Consider the following 18,510-nt stretch of genomic DNA (forward strand, 5'->3'; position numbering starts at 1 on the left):
TACCTTGTTAAAGACAGTCTCGTTATTATCATTATTATTTAATAACGTCTACAGTAATTTATTATTAATCTGTGACAACAGAACATGGTGTCAGATTTGGTTTCAGATCTTGTGTCAGATCTGGTGTTAGATTAGGTGTCAAATCTAGTGTCACATTGCTTTAAAGTGCTGGTAACAGGTAGATCTTGATCTAGTGGTTTCTAAATTGCTAAAAGTACATTTTATTTGTGGTGTCGTTAGTTCATTTTGTTTAGATCTACTCTAGATCTAGACATAGAGTCTAGAATCAGTACGAATAATGGAATTATTCGATTCTCCTAAACCTTTGTCACTAGTTTATCTAGTTTATCAGCCCCAGGAGATAAAGACATATTAACTGAATTTGAACCAAGTAGACAAGATAGAAGATATAGTAGTACAAGAAAAAAACTATTAGCCAACACCAAACCAAATAAAGTGTCTGGACCTGATGGTTATTCCAGCTAGATTACTCAAAGAACTAAGCAATGAGCTAGCCCCAGTGTTCAAAATACTCTTTCAGGCTTCACTTAACCAGGGCAGAGTACCAAAAGGACTGGAAAGAAGCTAATGTCACCCCCCTATTTAAAAAAGGAGAAAAATCTGACCCAGGAAACTACAGACCAGTATCACTTACCAGCATCACATGTAAAATCCTAGAACACATAATATGTAGCAACATCATAAACCACTTAGACAAACATAATGTCCTCACACCATACCAACATGGCTTTAGGAAATATAGATCATGTGAAACACAACTAATAGGACTAATTGATGATTTTTCAAAAGGTTTAGATAATAGTGAACAAATAGATGCTATCTTACTAGATTTTTCTAAGGCTTTTGACAAAGTTCACCACCATAGTTTGCTTAAAAAATTAAAATATTTCGGCATTAATGGTCCACTGCATCAGTGGATTAAAGATTTTCTGATAGGGAGAGAACAAACTGTAATAATAAATGGCTCTAAATCAACACCGATAACAGTAAACTCAGGTGTACCTCAAGGAACAGTCTTGGGTCCACTACTATTTTTAATTTACATAAATGATTTACCAAATTGCATTACTTCAGGAACAAAAGTCAGATTATTTGCAGACGATTGCATAATATATAGAACAATAAAACAAACACAAGACACAGATATTTTACAAAGAGAATTAGATGAATTACAGAAATGGGAATCAAATTGGAGCATGTCTTTCCACCCAGAAAAATGTCAGTTGTTAAGAGTAACAAAAAAACTAAAACAAATTAATTCCACTTATCTTATTCATGGCAAACCAGTAACACAGACTAAAAACGCAAAATACCTAGGTGTTATAATAAATGAAAAACTATCATGGAATCCACATATTGATGAAACTACATGTTACGTGCGCATCTTAGTGTGAATGTGAAATGGTGCGATTGCGTGTTGAAAGGAGAGGAGAACCGAAATGGAGGACTCTGAACAAGAAAGTGTTTTTAGTGTTAATAAAGATTAAAGTATTTATAAACTGTGATTTGTCGTTTACATGTCTAAAGAGTCTCATCCAATATGAAAACGTAACAAGTGGCGCCCAACGCAAAGGTAAAACCCACGTATCCCTCTATACACAGGGGATCTCCTGTCAGCAGACAGTAGAGATAGTAAAGCCTAGATCTAGAGACAGGAGAACATTCGATTCGATATTATAAGTAATCGACTATGGCGGACAAGGCTGAGGTAGCAGCGTTGAAGGAAGAGGGAAGGTTGTTGGAGCTTGAAGGGGCAGAACTAAGAAAATACGTACAAGAAAGGTTGATGGAGAAGGAGAGATTAGATAAGGAGGACAAAAGAGAAAGGGAAAAAGAAAAGGAGAGATTAGCGATGGAAAGAGACCAAGAAAAGGAGAGATTAGATAAGGAGGACAAAAGAGAAAAGGATAAGGAGATAGTAGCAATTGAAAGGGAAAAGAAAAATGAATTGGTCGCCATTGAAAGAGAAAGATTAGCATTTGAAAAAGAGACAGCAGAGAAAAAGTTAAAAACAGACCAAGGAAAAGAGAATGATAAAAGAAAGAGTGAATCTACAGGGAATAAACTGGCAAAATATAAAGGTTTGATATTCAACGAAGACAAAATGGACATAGACATTTTTTTGAAGAAGTTCGAAATAGAAATGAGAGAACTGGAGTACCCTGAAGACAAATGGACATTCTTATTGTCAAGATCATTTACAGCGGAGGTGCCTTCAAAAATATGTATGAACCAGAGTAACTACAGCATTGTGAAAGAACAACTACTTCGAACTTTCGGGAAAACAGAAGCTTTCTATCGCCAACAGTTTGTTAATTGTGAGATAGAACCAGAGGATGACCCGCAGACCTTCTTGGACAAAATGAGCAGCCATTTCGATAACTGGATAGAAACCGCTGAGGTAGAAAAAACCTTTGACAGTCTTAAGACATTTCTCATGCTGGACAAAGTGATGTACGAGTGTCAGGAGGAATTAAAAATATTTCTGTTGGAGAGGAAACCGAAATCCATAGAAGACATAGTAAGACTGATAAGGGCTTATAAAGTGGCTCATCCCGAGAAGAAATTATCTAGAGGCAGTGACATAGAAGAAATAGTTGCCTTTAACAGAACATGGGAGACACAGAATAACTCTCACAGAACAAGGGAGACACATGATAGACAGTATAGAAGTGGTACATATGAAAGACAAAATGATAGCCGCAACGGAAGATATCAAGGAAACAGACAGGAAAGAAAGGACTGGGAGAAAGGTAGAATAGAGCAAGGCTTATCATTGTCATCTGATACTGGAACATTGGAGATTTTTCAGACATTCGTAGGGAACAAGGCAGCCAAGACCATCAGGGATACTGGGAGCACTATTATTGGAGTGAATAAGAATTTAGTGGAAGACCATGAATATACAGGCGAATCTAGGAAGTGTGTTATGTTTATTGGGAATATTGTACAATTACCGATTGCTAAAGTTAGAATAGACACACCGTATGTTAAGGGGACAGTGGAAGCTTGTGTTGTAGATCAGGGTGAGATAGATTTAATTATTGGGAATATCCATGGGGTGAAAATATGTTGAGTAAGGGAGATTGAGAATTGGAAGAAATATTATGGGATAAAGTCTACGCGAGGTAGAAATGGGGATGTGGAAGAAGACAGGATCTCATACATCAGATGACATGGGTAGCAGAGAGCACGAGAAGAAAGAATTAACAGATAAGGTAGAAAGCAATGCAATAGGAATGGGTCCAAATCAAAGTAAAGTAAGGCAATCAGTGATACAGGGAAAGCGATTTAAACCCACATATAGACGTACAAGTCCATACATCTTATGCTTTAATTGTGGGAGAAGGGGGCATATTAGAAGACAGTGTCAACAATTAATTAGAATTAAGGATTCAAGGTACAATAGTGAAGAGGCGTATACGAGAAAAGAGAGGGATATTAGCAGCCTAGAAAACAGTACAGCTAGATCATTAGGTAGTAGGATCACAATGGGACATCATTGCAAAGGAGGGAAGCGGAAAGGATGGCATGTCAATAATGTTAGAATTATATAGATATGATTAGAAAAGGTGGGAATGATGGACATTAATTATTGTTCTATTCTACAATGAATAAATATATGTGTAATGAATTGAATATTGTTGTTACAATATGCATGGAGCAAGATAGACTTTGTTTGTTAACTATTTGATTGCGACTGGAATGATGGTGTTTTGTACAGGCATACGATTATGAGTGGGGAGTTGTATTAATAGAAATATGATTACTTATAGATATATGTTAACAGAAGTGGTTTCAATTGCTCATAATAACAGTTATTATTGTGATGAATATAATTGTTATTCCATGTTGGAATTGTATTGGTATTAACATGACATTGTGTTTGATTTTGTGTAATTATTACATTATGGTTTTATATGTTACCGATTTGTTTTAACTTGGAATAGTCTGATAATATATTCAGTGATTTGTATTTTGAACGTTCGATGTGCATCGAACTTTTTAAACAGGGGGGGGGGGGTTACGTGCGCATCTTAGTGTGAATGTGAAATGGTGCGATTGCATGTTGAAAGGAGAGAAGAACCGAAATGGAGGACTCTGAACAAGAAAGTGTTTTCAGTGTTAATAAAGATTAAAGTATTTATAAACTGTGATTTGTCGTTTACATGTCTAAAGAGTCTCATCCAATATGAAAACGTAACACTACAAAAAAATCAAACAAAGCATTAGGATTTATTAAAAGAAATTTCTATAAATCAAATAAGAACATAAAACTAAAATGTTATTTAACCTTGGTTAGGCCAATAATAGAATATGCATCCTCCGTTTGGGACCCCTCAACTCAAGAAAACATTAAGAAACTGGAACAGACACAAAATAGAGCAGTGAGATTCATAACAAACGAATATTCACATTTGACTAGAGTAACACCTTTAGTTAGTAAAATCACTAAATTTAGAAAGCCTTCAGGATAGAAGATTTCAAAGTAAATTAGCAATTATACATAAAACAGTGAACCATAATCTTGAAATACAAAAACAAAATTTATTAAAATACTCAGAAAGACACAAAGATAAAGGCACATTCCTCGTCCCATATGCAAGGACAAATTTGTAAAAATACTCCTTCTTCCCTAATGCTATTAGAGCATGGAATGAGTTGCCTGAGCTAGCCAGGAAAACCAGTGACTTGGCAGAATTTAAGTCATTGGTTAATATGCATGACTAAATGCATGACGCGTAGGACGTAATCATCTTTTTTTTTTTGAAGTAACGTCTGTATTATATAAGATAAGATGATAAGTCAAGCGGCATTCATGTATGGTAGGGTTCATTCAGTAACACCTAACTCTGAAAAGGGGGGGGGGGGGGCGAATGATCGGCTCAGTTTCCCAGAGGGAAAAAAATCAAGATGATTATTATATGCTTAGCGCCCTCCCCCCCCTTTTGTTTCAGAAGAGATGGAATGACCAGTATCGTAGGCGAGGCTTAGGATGCTGCCACTTGCGTAGCATTGTTCAGCGGGGACCCAACCGTCGAATGATTACCAGACGAGTTCAGAGTGATAACCAATCAAGCTAGGTCTAGTATTATATAAAATTTCTCAATGAAATGAATTTGAAGATAATATATTGGTTTTAACATATATTCTTTAGGCTTTGTACGCAATGTTTTCCTGGCGTTGGCAAACGTTAACACTCGTGGTTTTTGCGTTCGCAAAGCTTTACAGAGCATACCACAAGTTGAGTTAAATTCGAAGTATAAAAAGGTGTTGGCAATCAAAGCAACTCTAATTTTTATTGACCAATAGCTGATGAGTTTATATATACTTTCACTTTTTTCCTAGATCTAACCATTAGGAAGTTAAACATTAAAAACTGAAAAAATGCACCAACTTGTGCGCAATTGGTGATTTACTCTATGACTATGTGCATGGACGATCTCAAAGATATGAACTCACGTCCTTTCCCAACTCGTTCAAAGTGGAGTCATGTCTTTAATCAGTACCTACATAAAATTTTTAGCTCACCAAAAAAAGACTGCCTTTGGCATACGTTCGTCTCCCATAAGGGATACGTGCCCTGCCCAGCGTAGCTGTCGGACCATAAGTAGTCCCTCTACACTGTCCATACCGGCGTTCGCAAGGACATCGCTATTTGTAGTGCGGTCCTGCCACTTTCCTTGGCTGAAATAGAAGAGAGCACCTGTCTGCATGCGGCGTCGGAACGAGACAGCTGGAGCAGGGGCGTAACTAGGGATTTGGGGGCACGGGGGATTGACCTCTTTGGGGGCCCCTTGCATTTTGACATTCGACATATGACATGGGATAATGTACGCAAAAATATATAAGCCCCAAATAAAATTGTTCAGTATATCAGTAAACTTAACAAAAAGTAATCAAGACTCTTTTAATGAATAATACCGTTGTTTATTAGTTAAATAATGCACAAGTGACAAATCTAAATTGATATCGCTTCACGTCGTGCATTCTGTGCAGCAAAGACATCTATAACATTAACTACATCGATACTTTTTAGTATTTGTGACTTCACTGACATTAAAGCCATGATAAGCCTTTCTTGTGTCATTGTGCTCCTGAGATAGCTTTTGATGAACTTGAGCTTTGAGAATGATCTCTCACATGACGTAATAAAAGTGGCCTGAGTTAACAGTATTCGGAGGAGGTTGCAAAATTTGAGCACACGTAATTACCATATGAAGCCTGTTTCCTCAATATGGCTATTGGTGATTGTATAACTGGTTTGTTGATGAAAAGTGCTCGTGCATCAATGACATCATTGAAAAAGCGATTTGCCATTTATTTCATCATACAAACAGGAAAAGTAGCACAGTTAGTCATAAGCGGGTCTTCATCTAACAAGTGTCTTGGTTCAAGAAGAAATCCAAAGGTATCCATTTTCTTTCCAGCCTTTGAAATCTGCCCTTCATCTCCATATGAAATCTGTCCAGCACTTCTGTCGCAACACGTTTGAATTGCAGTTCTTTTGACAGTCCTACATTAGAACTCAACTTCCCATCAAGTCTTTTCTTTCTTCTGGTTGTTTTGATTACAGGGAATCCATAGTATTCACTACCTTCTTTTGCTTTTTCGATGGATTTGGGTATTTGTCAGTTTTTCATCATTTTGCAGAAAGCATGAAAGGGTACTAATTTCTTTAGCAGCTTCCCGTATATGCAGTCCAGACGTTTGTAGTTTCTTCTGAACTATATTAATTGGGCGCAAGAGCTTTGACCAAAATTCAAGATAGGCAAAACATTCTTAATTTTCCACTGCATGAAGAAGATTCTATGCTAATATTATATGGTATTACGTCATTGTTGGTTGTTTATGTTTTGTGCGCAAGCAAAAGGATTCAGAGCATACAAAAGTGGGAAAAATCCATATCTCGTTATGCTCGAGTATAGAAATACTCCGATAAGTGGACTGCCGTATTCACCATCACAACTGTTGACGAGTAGAAGACTCAGGGAATCATTCCAACTGATCCCAAACTATTGAAATCATCGGTAGCTGAAAATGCAGAGACATTACTCAACGAACGACAGATGAAAAGCAAAGTGAAATACAATGCAAAAGCAAGACTACCTAAAGATTATTCTGCCGGAGAGTTCGTCTAGGTCAAACATGGTATAAAGCAGTCGTCATAAAAAAAAAACATTCAGCACCCAGATCTTACATCATAAAGACAAACGGAAAAACATACAGAAGAAATCAACGCTTTTTGAATAAGAGTTTCGATGAAGACATGTCTGGGTACTATGATACCGATGGAGACAATGAACTGCAAACTGTTGGAACAAACGAAACAGACAGTTATACACCAACGTCTAGAGAACTTGTTGTGCCAGTCAAGACAACCAGAAGTGGACGAATTGTTAAAGTTCCTAGTAGACAGGGCCGGCCTTAGGCCACTGCAGCCTATGCGGTCGCAGTGGGCCCCGCGCTTTCATAGGACCCGCGCTAATTCTAAGTGTACATTATTAAATTAAACCATTATAACGTATATAAAATAATGGTTTTCGCGACCTCCTGATTTTCCAGGGCCTCCAGAAAATCTCATGAAAAGGCAAAATATACGATAAAGTCCTGAACTTTTTTGAATTTATTCAAATCTCCTGAAGAATAGACGAAATCGACATTTTGGGGTACCTATAAATAAAAAGTGGCATTGCGAGCTTTCATTTGATAAAAATTTATTGCAAAGACGAAAGTAGGCCTATTTTCTAATTAAAAAAATAATTTTGACATTATGCTCATCCCTACCCAGACTAGGCCCCACGCGATCCGTTTCGCATAGGGCCCCGCAAATGCTAGGGCCGGCCCTGCTAGTAGATATCACTCTTAAGAACTTTAAACGGATGGGTGTGATAATAACTTCAAAAGGAAGGATGTGCTAATATTATATGATATTACGTCATTGTTTGTTGTTTATGTTTTGTGCGAAAGCAAAAGGATTAGATGGAAATAAAAATAGAGTTTCCATTGGATTGAGGAAAGATGAATAGAGGGGTAATAACTCGAGTGTGAAGTTTAATTCTGAAATTATAGACGCCAAACCCGAATAATGGACTATTCTAGCATTATTAAGAATAACTTTTGAATCTGTTATACTTGATTCTGTAAATTTTGCTTCAAGGTTAATTAGTGTAGCCATAAAATACTCGCCATTTAGATCTATCATTAGTAAAGGTAACAAGATACCTGGAATTCGCTGTATATCATGCAGTTTTATTCGTGGCAACAAAATGAACAAAGTTTAAAATGTAAAACTAACTTTAAAAAAAACTTTGATCTCTGTGGGAAAAAATATTTTTAAAATGTCAACAAAGTCAACGTACTGATAGACCTAGATTTAGGTTTAGTCTTTGTGATAAATTTAATCCATAAATGTTGAAAAAAAAAAAAAGACACCCGTTGACACTATTTGTCAATCAAATATATTAATTTATGTATGTGGGGGCCCGGGGGATTTTAAAATTCTCCCCCCCCCTTAGTTACGCCACTGAGCTGGAGGTCACTCACGAAGGCCGCGAGATACACATTTGAGATCAAAAGAAAAGCTGCTGCCGAGGACAAACGAAGACGACGAAAAAAAACACTAATTCGACCACCTGCGGACAATGGTTATGCTTGCAAAATATGTAGGTCACAGTTGGGGCTGCGCAGCCACGGGAAATACTGTATTCTTCACTGATCTTCGGACTCGAAGACAAGCCTTATATATATATATACATATATACATAAAATTTAAAATTAATGATTTATAAATTAAAATGATCATAATGACGAAAAATGCGAAATTCTAAAACTCGGTTGAACAAGTAGCTCTCAGTAACGTAACCGTATCGAGCGAAAAATGAAATTGAATCAATAAAATAAATTGAGTCTAAATCTAGAATATAGTCATATAAACTAGATCTATGTCCTATGTCTAGATCTAGCTAGAGTAGTACGGATAGGATTATAACCGAGTAGTAGTCTAATTCTATCATCTAGTGATCTAGTCTAGATCTAGCTAGTCACTAGTCTAGTAGTCATACTAAGTTAACTAAGTTTAAGTAGTGTATCACTGAGTACCAGTGAATAATCAGTGTAACTCAGTGTAAGTAGATTTAGTGTTTACTGTAAGTGTGTGAAGCGTGGTAGAGAGGCCAAGTGCGCTTGAACTTGGCTTGGCTACCTAGAAAGGGGCTCGAGGTTCGACTCGGGCAGAGTTGTGTTTACTGAGCGCCTAAAGGCAAGGCTAAAGGCAGCACGGAAAACCAACTCCTAGATACCCCCTCTCCCCCACTGGTCCACAAATGAGATTGGACCAAAAGCGCTCTGAGCATGCTATAAGCACGAAAGTAGCGCTATATGAAACTATAATTATTATAATTATTAAGTGTTAGTATTAATATGATTAATAATATTTATCTAGTCTAGTGAGTGTAGAGAAGTCTTGATAATTCAACTTCAACTCTTCCACTCACTGCCCGGCGGGCAAGTCACAAGGACAAGGAATATCTAATTATCTATATATATATAGGCCTATATTATATAATATATATATATATAATATATATATACTATATAGTTATATAGACTAGTTATTAAATACTAAATAGATCAGGCAATGAATATGATTATAATGATAATATAATGACAATGATTATATGAATTGATAATTCTGAGTTGATACATAGTGACATAGTGAATGATAGTGTGATAGTTACAGTCATAAATTCTAGATCAGTTATAAATTCTAGTTCTAATCTAATACATATAGATTAATATAGATTATAGATCTATGTTAATATCTATTTAGGCTTAGGTTTATATGTATTGTCAATTGTATACTTATATAATATTGAGTTAGAAATCTATATAATATTTATAATATTGGCCTAAATTCCTAGATCTAGATCTTTTAAAGTTGAATATAATATAAATATAAAATATAGATCTAGATCTAAGCCTTTCTTAGTAGGGCCTACTATCTAGATTCTTATATGATTATACATTCTACTCATCTAGCCCAAACCCCCCAGGGGATGACACAAGGTTCTAGATCAGTAGACCTATAGATGTCTAGATCTAGATTAGATCTAAATTCTAGGGATCTTGATGGAACCACAGTACATAGGCAGGAGCATGCCATTATCATACAACCAGGCAAACTAAGTTATAAATGATAATCATAATGTTAATGGAAAAAATGATTATAATTGATTTAATCTAGATCTAGACTATATATATATAGTAGTGAAGTATTAATAAATTATGTAAATATTATAAACTAGAAAGAGGCTGGTGGTATTATAATTTATTGTGATATTTTGTTCTATGGCATTGTTTTTGCTGATCTGACTAAAGCCTTTGACATGGTCAGTCATCATCATCATCATTAAACTCCATTTGAGTGAGGGCTTGAGAGGCTTAAATCCTCTCTTGCAAAAGCCCTGGACAGAAATCCTGCTGTCTTGCGTAGTGCGTATATGTTACCATACAGGTCGAGAAATTTTGGTTTCCCAGACCTGTCGAGGCGGAGATCAGCAAGTCTGGGGCAGTCATACAGAATATGAGGCATGGTTTACTCTTCTTCCCTCCAGTGGGGGCACTGTGAATCAAAATTTGGCCATAGTCGTGAGAAATATCAGCCAATAGGACTGTGGCCTGTCCTGCACTGTGCTATTTATATAATAGCTTGCTCAGGCATGGACAGCCTCCACCACGGGAAAGTGCGGTGCCTCATGCGCTCCCAGACTCCACTGGTTTTTTGGGACTTGTACCAACACTCAAACCACTTTTCCATTTCTGTTTTTTGAATTATAGCCAGGGCATGATGAAAACTTACAGCCTGCTCAGTTGGTGGAATTAGCCCTCCCTGGTGGGCCAAGGAGTCTGCAATAGTGTTGCCAGTCACACCTATGTGACTTGGTACCCACTGCATTATTACAGGGGTGCCATAGTGCTGCTTTATGTTGAGGCCATGATGACAGTGTTGATATTGGGGGGGGGGGGGCATGGTCCAGGGCTTTGCAAAGCCTGTAGTACAGATTTTGAGTCAGTGACCACAACAATCTGTGTTGCTCTCAAATTTCCCTTGCCGGTTGAGAGTCAATGACGTTTAAGGCTTCACAGACTGCCATGGTCTCCGCATCAAAACTGCAAACACTACCACATGGTCCAAAGATTTTTACTGAGTAAGAGCCAAGAAAGTCGATGTAGGCTCCATAGCCTGCTCTTCCAGAATCTATCAATGCCGACCCATCAGTATATATGCAAAAATAGCACTGGGCTTAAAGGCATTTATGGTCTCCAGTGCTAGAATTTGAAGGTCGTTAGATGAACGACTAAGGTTAGTTACATTAGGGTCTACTAGTTTCAAGCGTATGTCTGGGGTTGTTGGGCGACACCAAGGGGGAAGGGGATGAAAGCATTGAATGTTTTGTCAGTTGGTGGAGAGGCCAACTTTATCAGAGAGTCTAGTTGCATGATGCATAAAAGAATGCATCTGGATACGTCTTCTGCATTTCCAACTATTCACTAATTATCTAGCTGGGAGGTATTCATCCAGCCTTTTATACCGCTCAAAGCAGGTCAGTACTGACCTTTCTCTCATAAGGTTTACTGGACTTACATTAGCCATTATTTCAGCCGCATTTACTGGGCTTGTCCTAAAGGTTCCACAGACAAATCTTAGGGCTTGGGACTGTATTTTATCAAGATGTTCAAGAGAAGTCCTAGAGCCATAAATTTGCACAGGTAGGCTGTAGTCTATGATCGGAGCATGTCTGCTCGGGCTCCTCACTTCGTGGATGCCAGCTTCCGCACAATGCAAAGTTTCCCTGAGACCTTTCTTGCAACTTCCTGGATGTGCTCACACATTTTTAGTCTGCAATCTAAAGTTACACTAAGGTACTTGGGTAGCTTTTCCATGCTGAGAGCCACTTCGTTAAGGGAGAGTCGGAAAGGTTGCCAGAGAATGCCAGTCCCGAGCCTGAACAGAGAATAGATCGTCTTGGAGGTGTTTATTTCTAGCCTCCATTTTTGTGTGTATGAGCAGAGCATATCTTCTTGCAACACTTTTTGTATAGAGGTTGCGCTCCTTCCGGATTTCCAAAGGACAATATCATCAGCATATAGCAGCTTTTGGCATTTTAGCTGAGCCGGTAGGTCATTTATGAAGGCTGTGAAAAGGATGCATGATAGGACAGAGCCCTGGGGGAGGCCATGCTCGAGGGTGATTTTCCCTGAGACTTCTCCGTACATCCTTGTTCTTATTGTATGCTCTTGTAGGAAGTCTCTGATCCAGTAATATATCCGTCCCCGCACCCCCACGGCTCTTATCTTATGAAGCAAACAAGGCCGCCATACTTTATCATATGCCTGTTTTAAGTCAATGAAGACTACGTATGTGCTTTCGGTCCTTTGGAATCCATCTGCTACGCTCTGCACAAAGATGTTGACTTGGTCTATATCGGACATTCCAGCCCTGAAACCAGCCTGTTCTGGAGCTATAAGACGGGCACTCTCAAGGTACCAAATCAGACGCTCATTTACCATTTTTTCAGCCATCTTTCCCACACAAGATGTGAGTGAGATGAGCCTATAACCATCAGCAGTGGAAGCATCTTTTCCCTTTTTGGTATAGGAATAATGGTGGCACGTTTCCAGGCCCAGGTTCTATTTACAAATGCCAAGAGCACGGCCCTTCCTTTCCCCCCTACATGCTTGAGCATTTCAGGGGTGATACCACCCGGCCTGGGAGCCTTTTTGAGCTGGCATTTCCTTATGGTGGTTCCTTTCAGTCTTTCTTTTCATCAGCTTTGCTAGCTTTATCAATGGCTTTGGACATTGGGGACTTCTTGGCAGCCTTGTGGTCAGTAGAAGTTGTCTTTTCAAACCCCTAAGTAAAATAGAATTTCCTCTCACACTACTAAAATTCAATAAGTGCTTTCATGAGGAAATAAAATGTACCATGAAACTTGCTGGAGCCCTATCAGCAAATTTGAGGTCAACAGAGGGGCGAAAATCGTATACAGGCAAAAACCAAAAGGCAGGCGTCACAAAGGCAGACCCCGAATGCGATGGATAGATGATGTGGAAGAAGATCTCAAGCAGCTTGGGGTTAGGGCATGGAGATGAAAGGCCCATGAGAGATCTGAATGGAAGGATGTGTTAAAGCAGGCCAGAGCCCTCCATGGGCTGTAGCACCACTGGGATGGATGGATGGATGTGTGCTCCCACCTACTCTGATTGGTATATGGATCTCGTGCCTACTGCATTTTCATATGACTGTGGAGCCCTATTTTGGAGAGACACTCCTGTTTACATATATTGCAGGTCAAGGTGGCTTTCGCTTTGGTGGTAGAGGAGCAGGCCATTTTCCCTGTGGCATGCTTTTCTTCAAGAACTGAGGGCCATGTTTTATCACTGTCCATAGCTTTCTTGGTCACCGTCGCTCTCCAACTAGTGCTGTCTAAGGCTATGTCTTTCCAATGGTCAGTATCTATGTTCACTGATTTTAAATCCTATTTTATCACATCTTCAAAATCAACACTACAGTTGGGAAAAAATGGCAAAAATAACCTTGACTTTCCAACCTCCCACTCCAATGCCACCATTTGTCCTCCAACTCCAATTCAGTCCTGACAGGCTGTATGAGTTAGTCAAGTGCAATTAGACCTGGTGGGATTATCTAAAGCTGATGATGAGAATTACTTGACAAAGAGCATTAGATAATGATTCAGACAGAGACCAATTGTCATCTTTTTAGAGGGTCTGAACACTGACCTTAATGTCTCAACCTGTGGGCAGTGGAGACTAATAGGTTATTGCCATGTCATGATTAAGACCTGTGATGTGGAAATGAGATATTGGTCTCCACTGTCCACAGATTGGAACGTCACACTCAGTTACCATTTCACATATTTCATATTGGTCAAATCCTTTTTAAAATAGTTATTTTCTTTTATTGCAGCTTCCAATGCTTTGTGTTTGTAAAGATTGAACCATGAGAAAAAAAACTATTTTGAAATTGGCAACAGCCATTCTTGTAACTGTTCTGATCTGGATTGTTTGGTTTGCATCAACACTTGATTCTGAAGGTGACCATTTGATGCTGGATTCTGTGGCCAATGAGAGAGTTTATCCCTACATTTTGGACAATGATAGAAACATAAAGTATCCTGCATTTCACAATCTATCTTACACTGAACTTTTGAAATTTGATTCTAAGAATTTGTTTGTAAATAAAAGTGTACATTTACCTGAGAATTTAAAAATGCTAGAGATTCCTACTTTAAATGAAGGTATTAAAATCAACAATGGCAGTTTGAATAATGACTCCTTGGAGAATATTGTACAAGGTCTTACTTTTTATAATAAAACTTTCTACCTGAACAATAAACCTTTTCGTATTTTTAGTGGATCTGTCCATTACTTTAGAATTGTTCCTGAATATTGGAAAGATCGACTGTTGAAATTAAAAGCTTGTGGTCTAAATACAGTTGAAACGTAAGAATCTTTCAAAGAATTTAATATTTTGCTTTAAATAAACGCTTTAATTAGTTCAAAACTAATCGTTTTGTGATAATCTTTTTTTGTTCTTATCTTATCATATTGCCCTCTGCATTCAAACGTTTTTCCTCTGTTTGCAAGTATATATGCTTAAACATTAACACTGAATTCAAAATAATATTAATTTTAGAGCCAAAAAAACAACAACTGGTAAGGTGATCTACTAGTTTAGAAACTAGGCTATATTATGATGCTACCTGTGGGCTGTGACCAACTGTGATAATGTACACTCTTTAAATCCAGTAGTTTATATTAAAATTATTTTCTCAAGTTTTTTAATCCATTGTGTAATTCCCAAAAAATATAATAATACAGATAATTTCATTTTAATTAAGTCCTATATTATTTCAAAGTTGTTTTTTCAGAAATTATCTAATGTAGTTGAATAGTAAATCCTAGAGTAGTTGATTTGAAAAATGTTTGGTTTGCATTGTACCAAATAGATAATAATTCTTATTTCAAATCTAAAGCATTCTAATTAATTTTGGTTTTGTGTTTTTACCATAATTATTGTTTGAAAAGCTTGCATTAACAACACTTACTTTCATTTTTTAAAGTAATATATAATAAGTGACATGTTAACCAGATTATCTATATTACGTTTTAGTTATGTCCCCTGGAATCTTCATGAACCATCACCTGGTGTTTTTAAATTTGAAGGCATTCTAAATTTGAGGTAATAAAAATATTTAATAAACCTAGAATAACAACAAATTAATGCAAACATTTTTAAAATATCTTTTTTAAAATTATAAATACAATTGATAAAAGTAGTACTTAAAAATTTAAAATACATTGAAGGAAAATATAAATGTATATATATGTTTATAGTCAAGGTTGAGTTTGAAGTTATCTCAAATATCAAAATGAGAAGAGTTTTTGTGGGAGTTTTAATAAATGTTTCTCAATATTACATTCATCTTCACTTTAGAGCCTTCATTCAACTAGCTGCTGACTTAGGTCTTTTTGTCATTCTGAGACCTGGTCCTTATATTTGTTCTGAGATGGATTTTGGTGGATTGCCTGGGCAAGTTTTAGTAGTCTTAGTTTTTCTGTATTAAACTTTGAAAACCAATGTATCCTTTATTAAAAATATATTCATTGTAATGAACAATATTTAAACAATGATTTTTACTAATTAATTAATGTTTGAATTTCTGAAGGTGGCTTCTCAGAGATCCTAACATGAAAGTAAGAAGTAATTATCCAGGATACATCTCAGCTGTCAATAAATACTTCAGCATTCTCTTACCTTATGTACATAATCTACAAGTAAGAACATATATTTTTAGAATAAGCATTGTTATATTAGAAAATAGTGTAATGTTATAGTAGAATAGATATTATAATAAGACTAAGACTAGTTTGTTTTTTCTTTCTAAAATCTATTATAAGTTCTTTAGTTTTTGTGACATTCAGTTCTAGAAAGTTGTCGGTGCACCAGTTTGTAAACTCTACTATCGAGCTTCGATACTGAGTTTCGTCTCCTGAAATAAGACAGACTATGGCAGTATCATCAGCGAATTTAATGAGTTTAACTGAGTCATAGATGCTTCTTATGTCATTAGTGTAAAGAGTGTATAGTACAGGAGAAAGTACACAACCTTGTGGAGCACCCGTACATAGTACTCGAGTTGACGATTTGGTGTTGTTGATTTTAACATACTGGGGCCGTTGGGTTAAAATAGGTGTTAGTGCTACTGGGCAGAAATCATTTAAGCAATCTATTTGTGGTTTCTTTGGCACTGGTATGATCTCTGAAGTTTTCCAGTTGTGTGGAATTTGCAATGAGTGGTTGAAGATGTGACAGAAGATAGAAGAGATTTGCTCCACACATAGCTTGATCAGCTTGCCACTAATTTTGTCTGGTCCAGAAGCTTTTGTTACGTCTACTCTTTTAAATAGCAAGGTCACTTCATCCTCAGTTACAAAATGACGCAGGGCTCTTGTTTTCCTTTGGACAGAGTGTTGAAAAGTTCAACAAAATCTTCTTTGTCAAAACGAGAATAAAAATAATTTAGTTCGTTGGCGAATTTCTCATCATCAGCCACTGAAATTTGTTCTCATTTTGAGGTGCAGCCTGTTATTTTCTTCAATCCTTCCCAGCATTGTTTTGAGTTGTTATTTGCAAAGAAATTCTCAATTTTTTCTTTGTAAGTTTTTTTCCCTTCAATTATTGCTTTTGTCAGTTTATTTTTAGCATTTATAAACTCTTCGTTGCTAGCCTTATACTTGGTTTTCTTTTCAGTAATAAGGTGTTTGATTTTTTTGGTCATCCAGGGCTTATTGTTTCCATAGACTTGTATTGTTTTTGTTGGAACTCCTCGCAGAATAATAAATACGAGTTCACAGTTTCTGTTAGTTTGTTTATGTCTGGACAGTTCTCAATAAAGATTTCCCAGTTAGTTTTCTCAAAGTGCTAAGTACAATATACATGTTAATAATTGAATTGAGAAGACACTGTAATGATAAGCAAAGATTTTATTAGAAAGTATATGATGTGTTTTGTGGGTGACCGGTCATTTCATCCCCGGTCATTTTATCCTAGGTCATTTCATCCCCAATTTAATATTTTTTTCTTAGTCATTGTGTAATTTTTCTGTTAAGACTTTGTCTTTAAGTCCTCATTTCATCTAATATATACATAAGTTTATTTAGAATACTTTTTTTTATATTTTTGACATGTTATTATAGTTTTTATAGTGTTCCCCCTTCTCTCTTTAGACTTGTTGAGAAATGAAAGAATATATTTCAATAAATAGATATATTGTAATGCAGAGTTTGTATTTTGTTATATTATTTCTGTTTGTTGTAGGGATATCAATATTGTCCCGCACATATTGTGTAATGTAATGATCAAAGACTAAGGTGTGGTGGAAGTAAGGAAAATCTTTTGAGAGATAGAAGTACAATTTGAATAATTATGACCATACCGCTCTGCGCTCATCTTCTTCTTCTTCTTCTAGCCAACTTTATTGCTGCTGAGCTGTGAGCTCTTTTGCAGGCTGTGCCAAGGCAAAATAGTGTGCTGTTTTCTTCAGTTGTTCAGCACTGCCTTACAGGGTGTTGGTTATGTTGGGCTGTAGTGGTAGTAGGGTCTGCCTAAGGTGGATTAGGAAGGGACATACAAAGAGGATATGGTTTACGGTTTCATAAGGGTGGACGCAGTGTCTACAAAGGGGGAGTTGTGTGGAATTTATTTTGTTCAGATGGTAATTTAACAGAGGTGTGTGTCCTGTTCTTAGTTGGAAAATTGTAGATTGTTCTTTGCTGGGGAGGAAGTTAATACTGTCCAGTTTGTTAGGCATAGTCATTTCTTTGTACATGGCTCTGCCTGTGTTTCCTGATGCCTATTGGTTGAGCCACTCCTCTTTATGATTGTTGACTAACATTGACTTTAGGGTGAGGTAGTTAACAGATCTATCTGGTTGTTCCGTAAATGATCCTGCCTTTGATAGCTTATCTGCTTTTTCATTTCCCATGATGCCAATGTGTCCAGGGATCCACAGTAGTGTGATATTGATATTTAATTTTGATATCATCTGATGGATTATCACAATTAGTGTTGTCAACTCTCTTGAGCTGTTTGAGATGCTGCTATTAAGTGCTTGCAGAGAGGATTGGGAGTCTGTAAAGACAACAATATCTGATGGTGATTGTACTCCTTCATATAATTTGTTTTCCACTGTCTGTAATGCTATGGTAATTGCCTCAATTTAGGCTTGAAAGTTTGAGCAGTAATCGTCACAGGGTGCACTTATAGTAATCGCCACAGGGTGCACTTATTTTAAAGTGTTTATTTTTGGGGAAGACCAGGAAGGCACCAAGACCAGTATTGATGGTGTCTTTGAAGGCCGATCTGTCGGTATATATATATGGATAGCTGTTTTTGGATACTCA

At 36.9% G+C, this 18,510-nt stretch overlaps 1 protein-coding gene across 4 annotated transcripts in view; it reads left to right on the forward strand.

Annotated features, from left to right (window-relative positions):
* Positions 1–8,842: 8,842 nt before the first annotated feature.
* LOC106064589 (beta-galactosidase-1-like protein 3) overlaps positions 8,843–18,510 on the forward strand; it is a 49,352-nt gene continuing 39,684 nt past the window's right edge. For 2 of the 4 annotated variants that reach the window (XM_056010454.1, XM_056010456.1), the window contains exons 1-5: positions 8,843–9,148; positions 14,012–14,547; positions 15,218–15,286; positions 15,542–15,637; positions 15,774–15,882. In XM_056010454.1, coding sequence (XP_055866429.1) covers positions 14,045–14,547; positions 15,218–15,286; positions 15,542–15,637; positions 15,774–15,882 — 777 coding nt within the window. In that variant the 5' untranslated portion in view covers positions 8,843–9,148; positions 14,012–14,044. The remainder of the gene's footprint in view (positions 9,149–14,011; positions 14,548–15,217; positions 15,287–15,541; positions 15,638–15,773; positions 15,883–18,510) is intronic. The other 2 variants (XM_056010455.1, XM_056010457.1) reach the window with 1 other exon arrangement.

Source organism: Biomphalaria glabrata, chromosome 14 (assembly GCF_947242115.1).
Source record: "Biomphalaria glabrata chromosome 14, xgBioGlab47.1, whole genome shotgun sequence".
In the NCBI taxonomy this organism is placed as follows: Eukaryota; Metazoa; Mollusca; class Gastropoda; family Planorbidae; genus Biomphalaria; species Biomphalaria glabrata.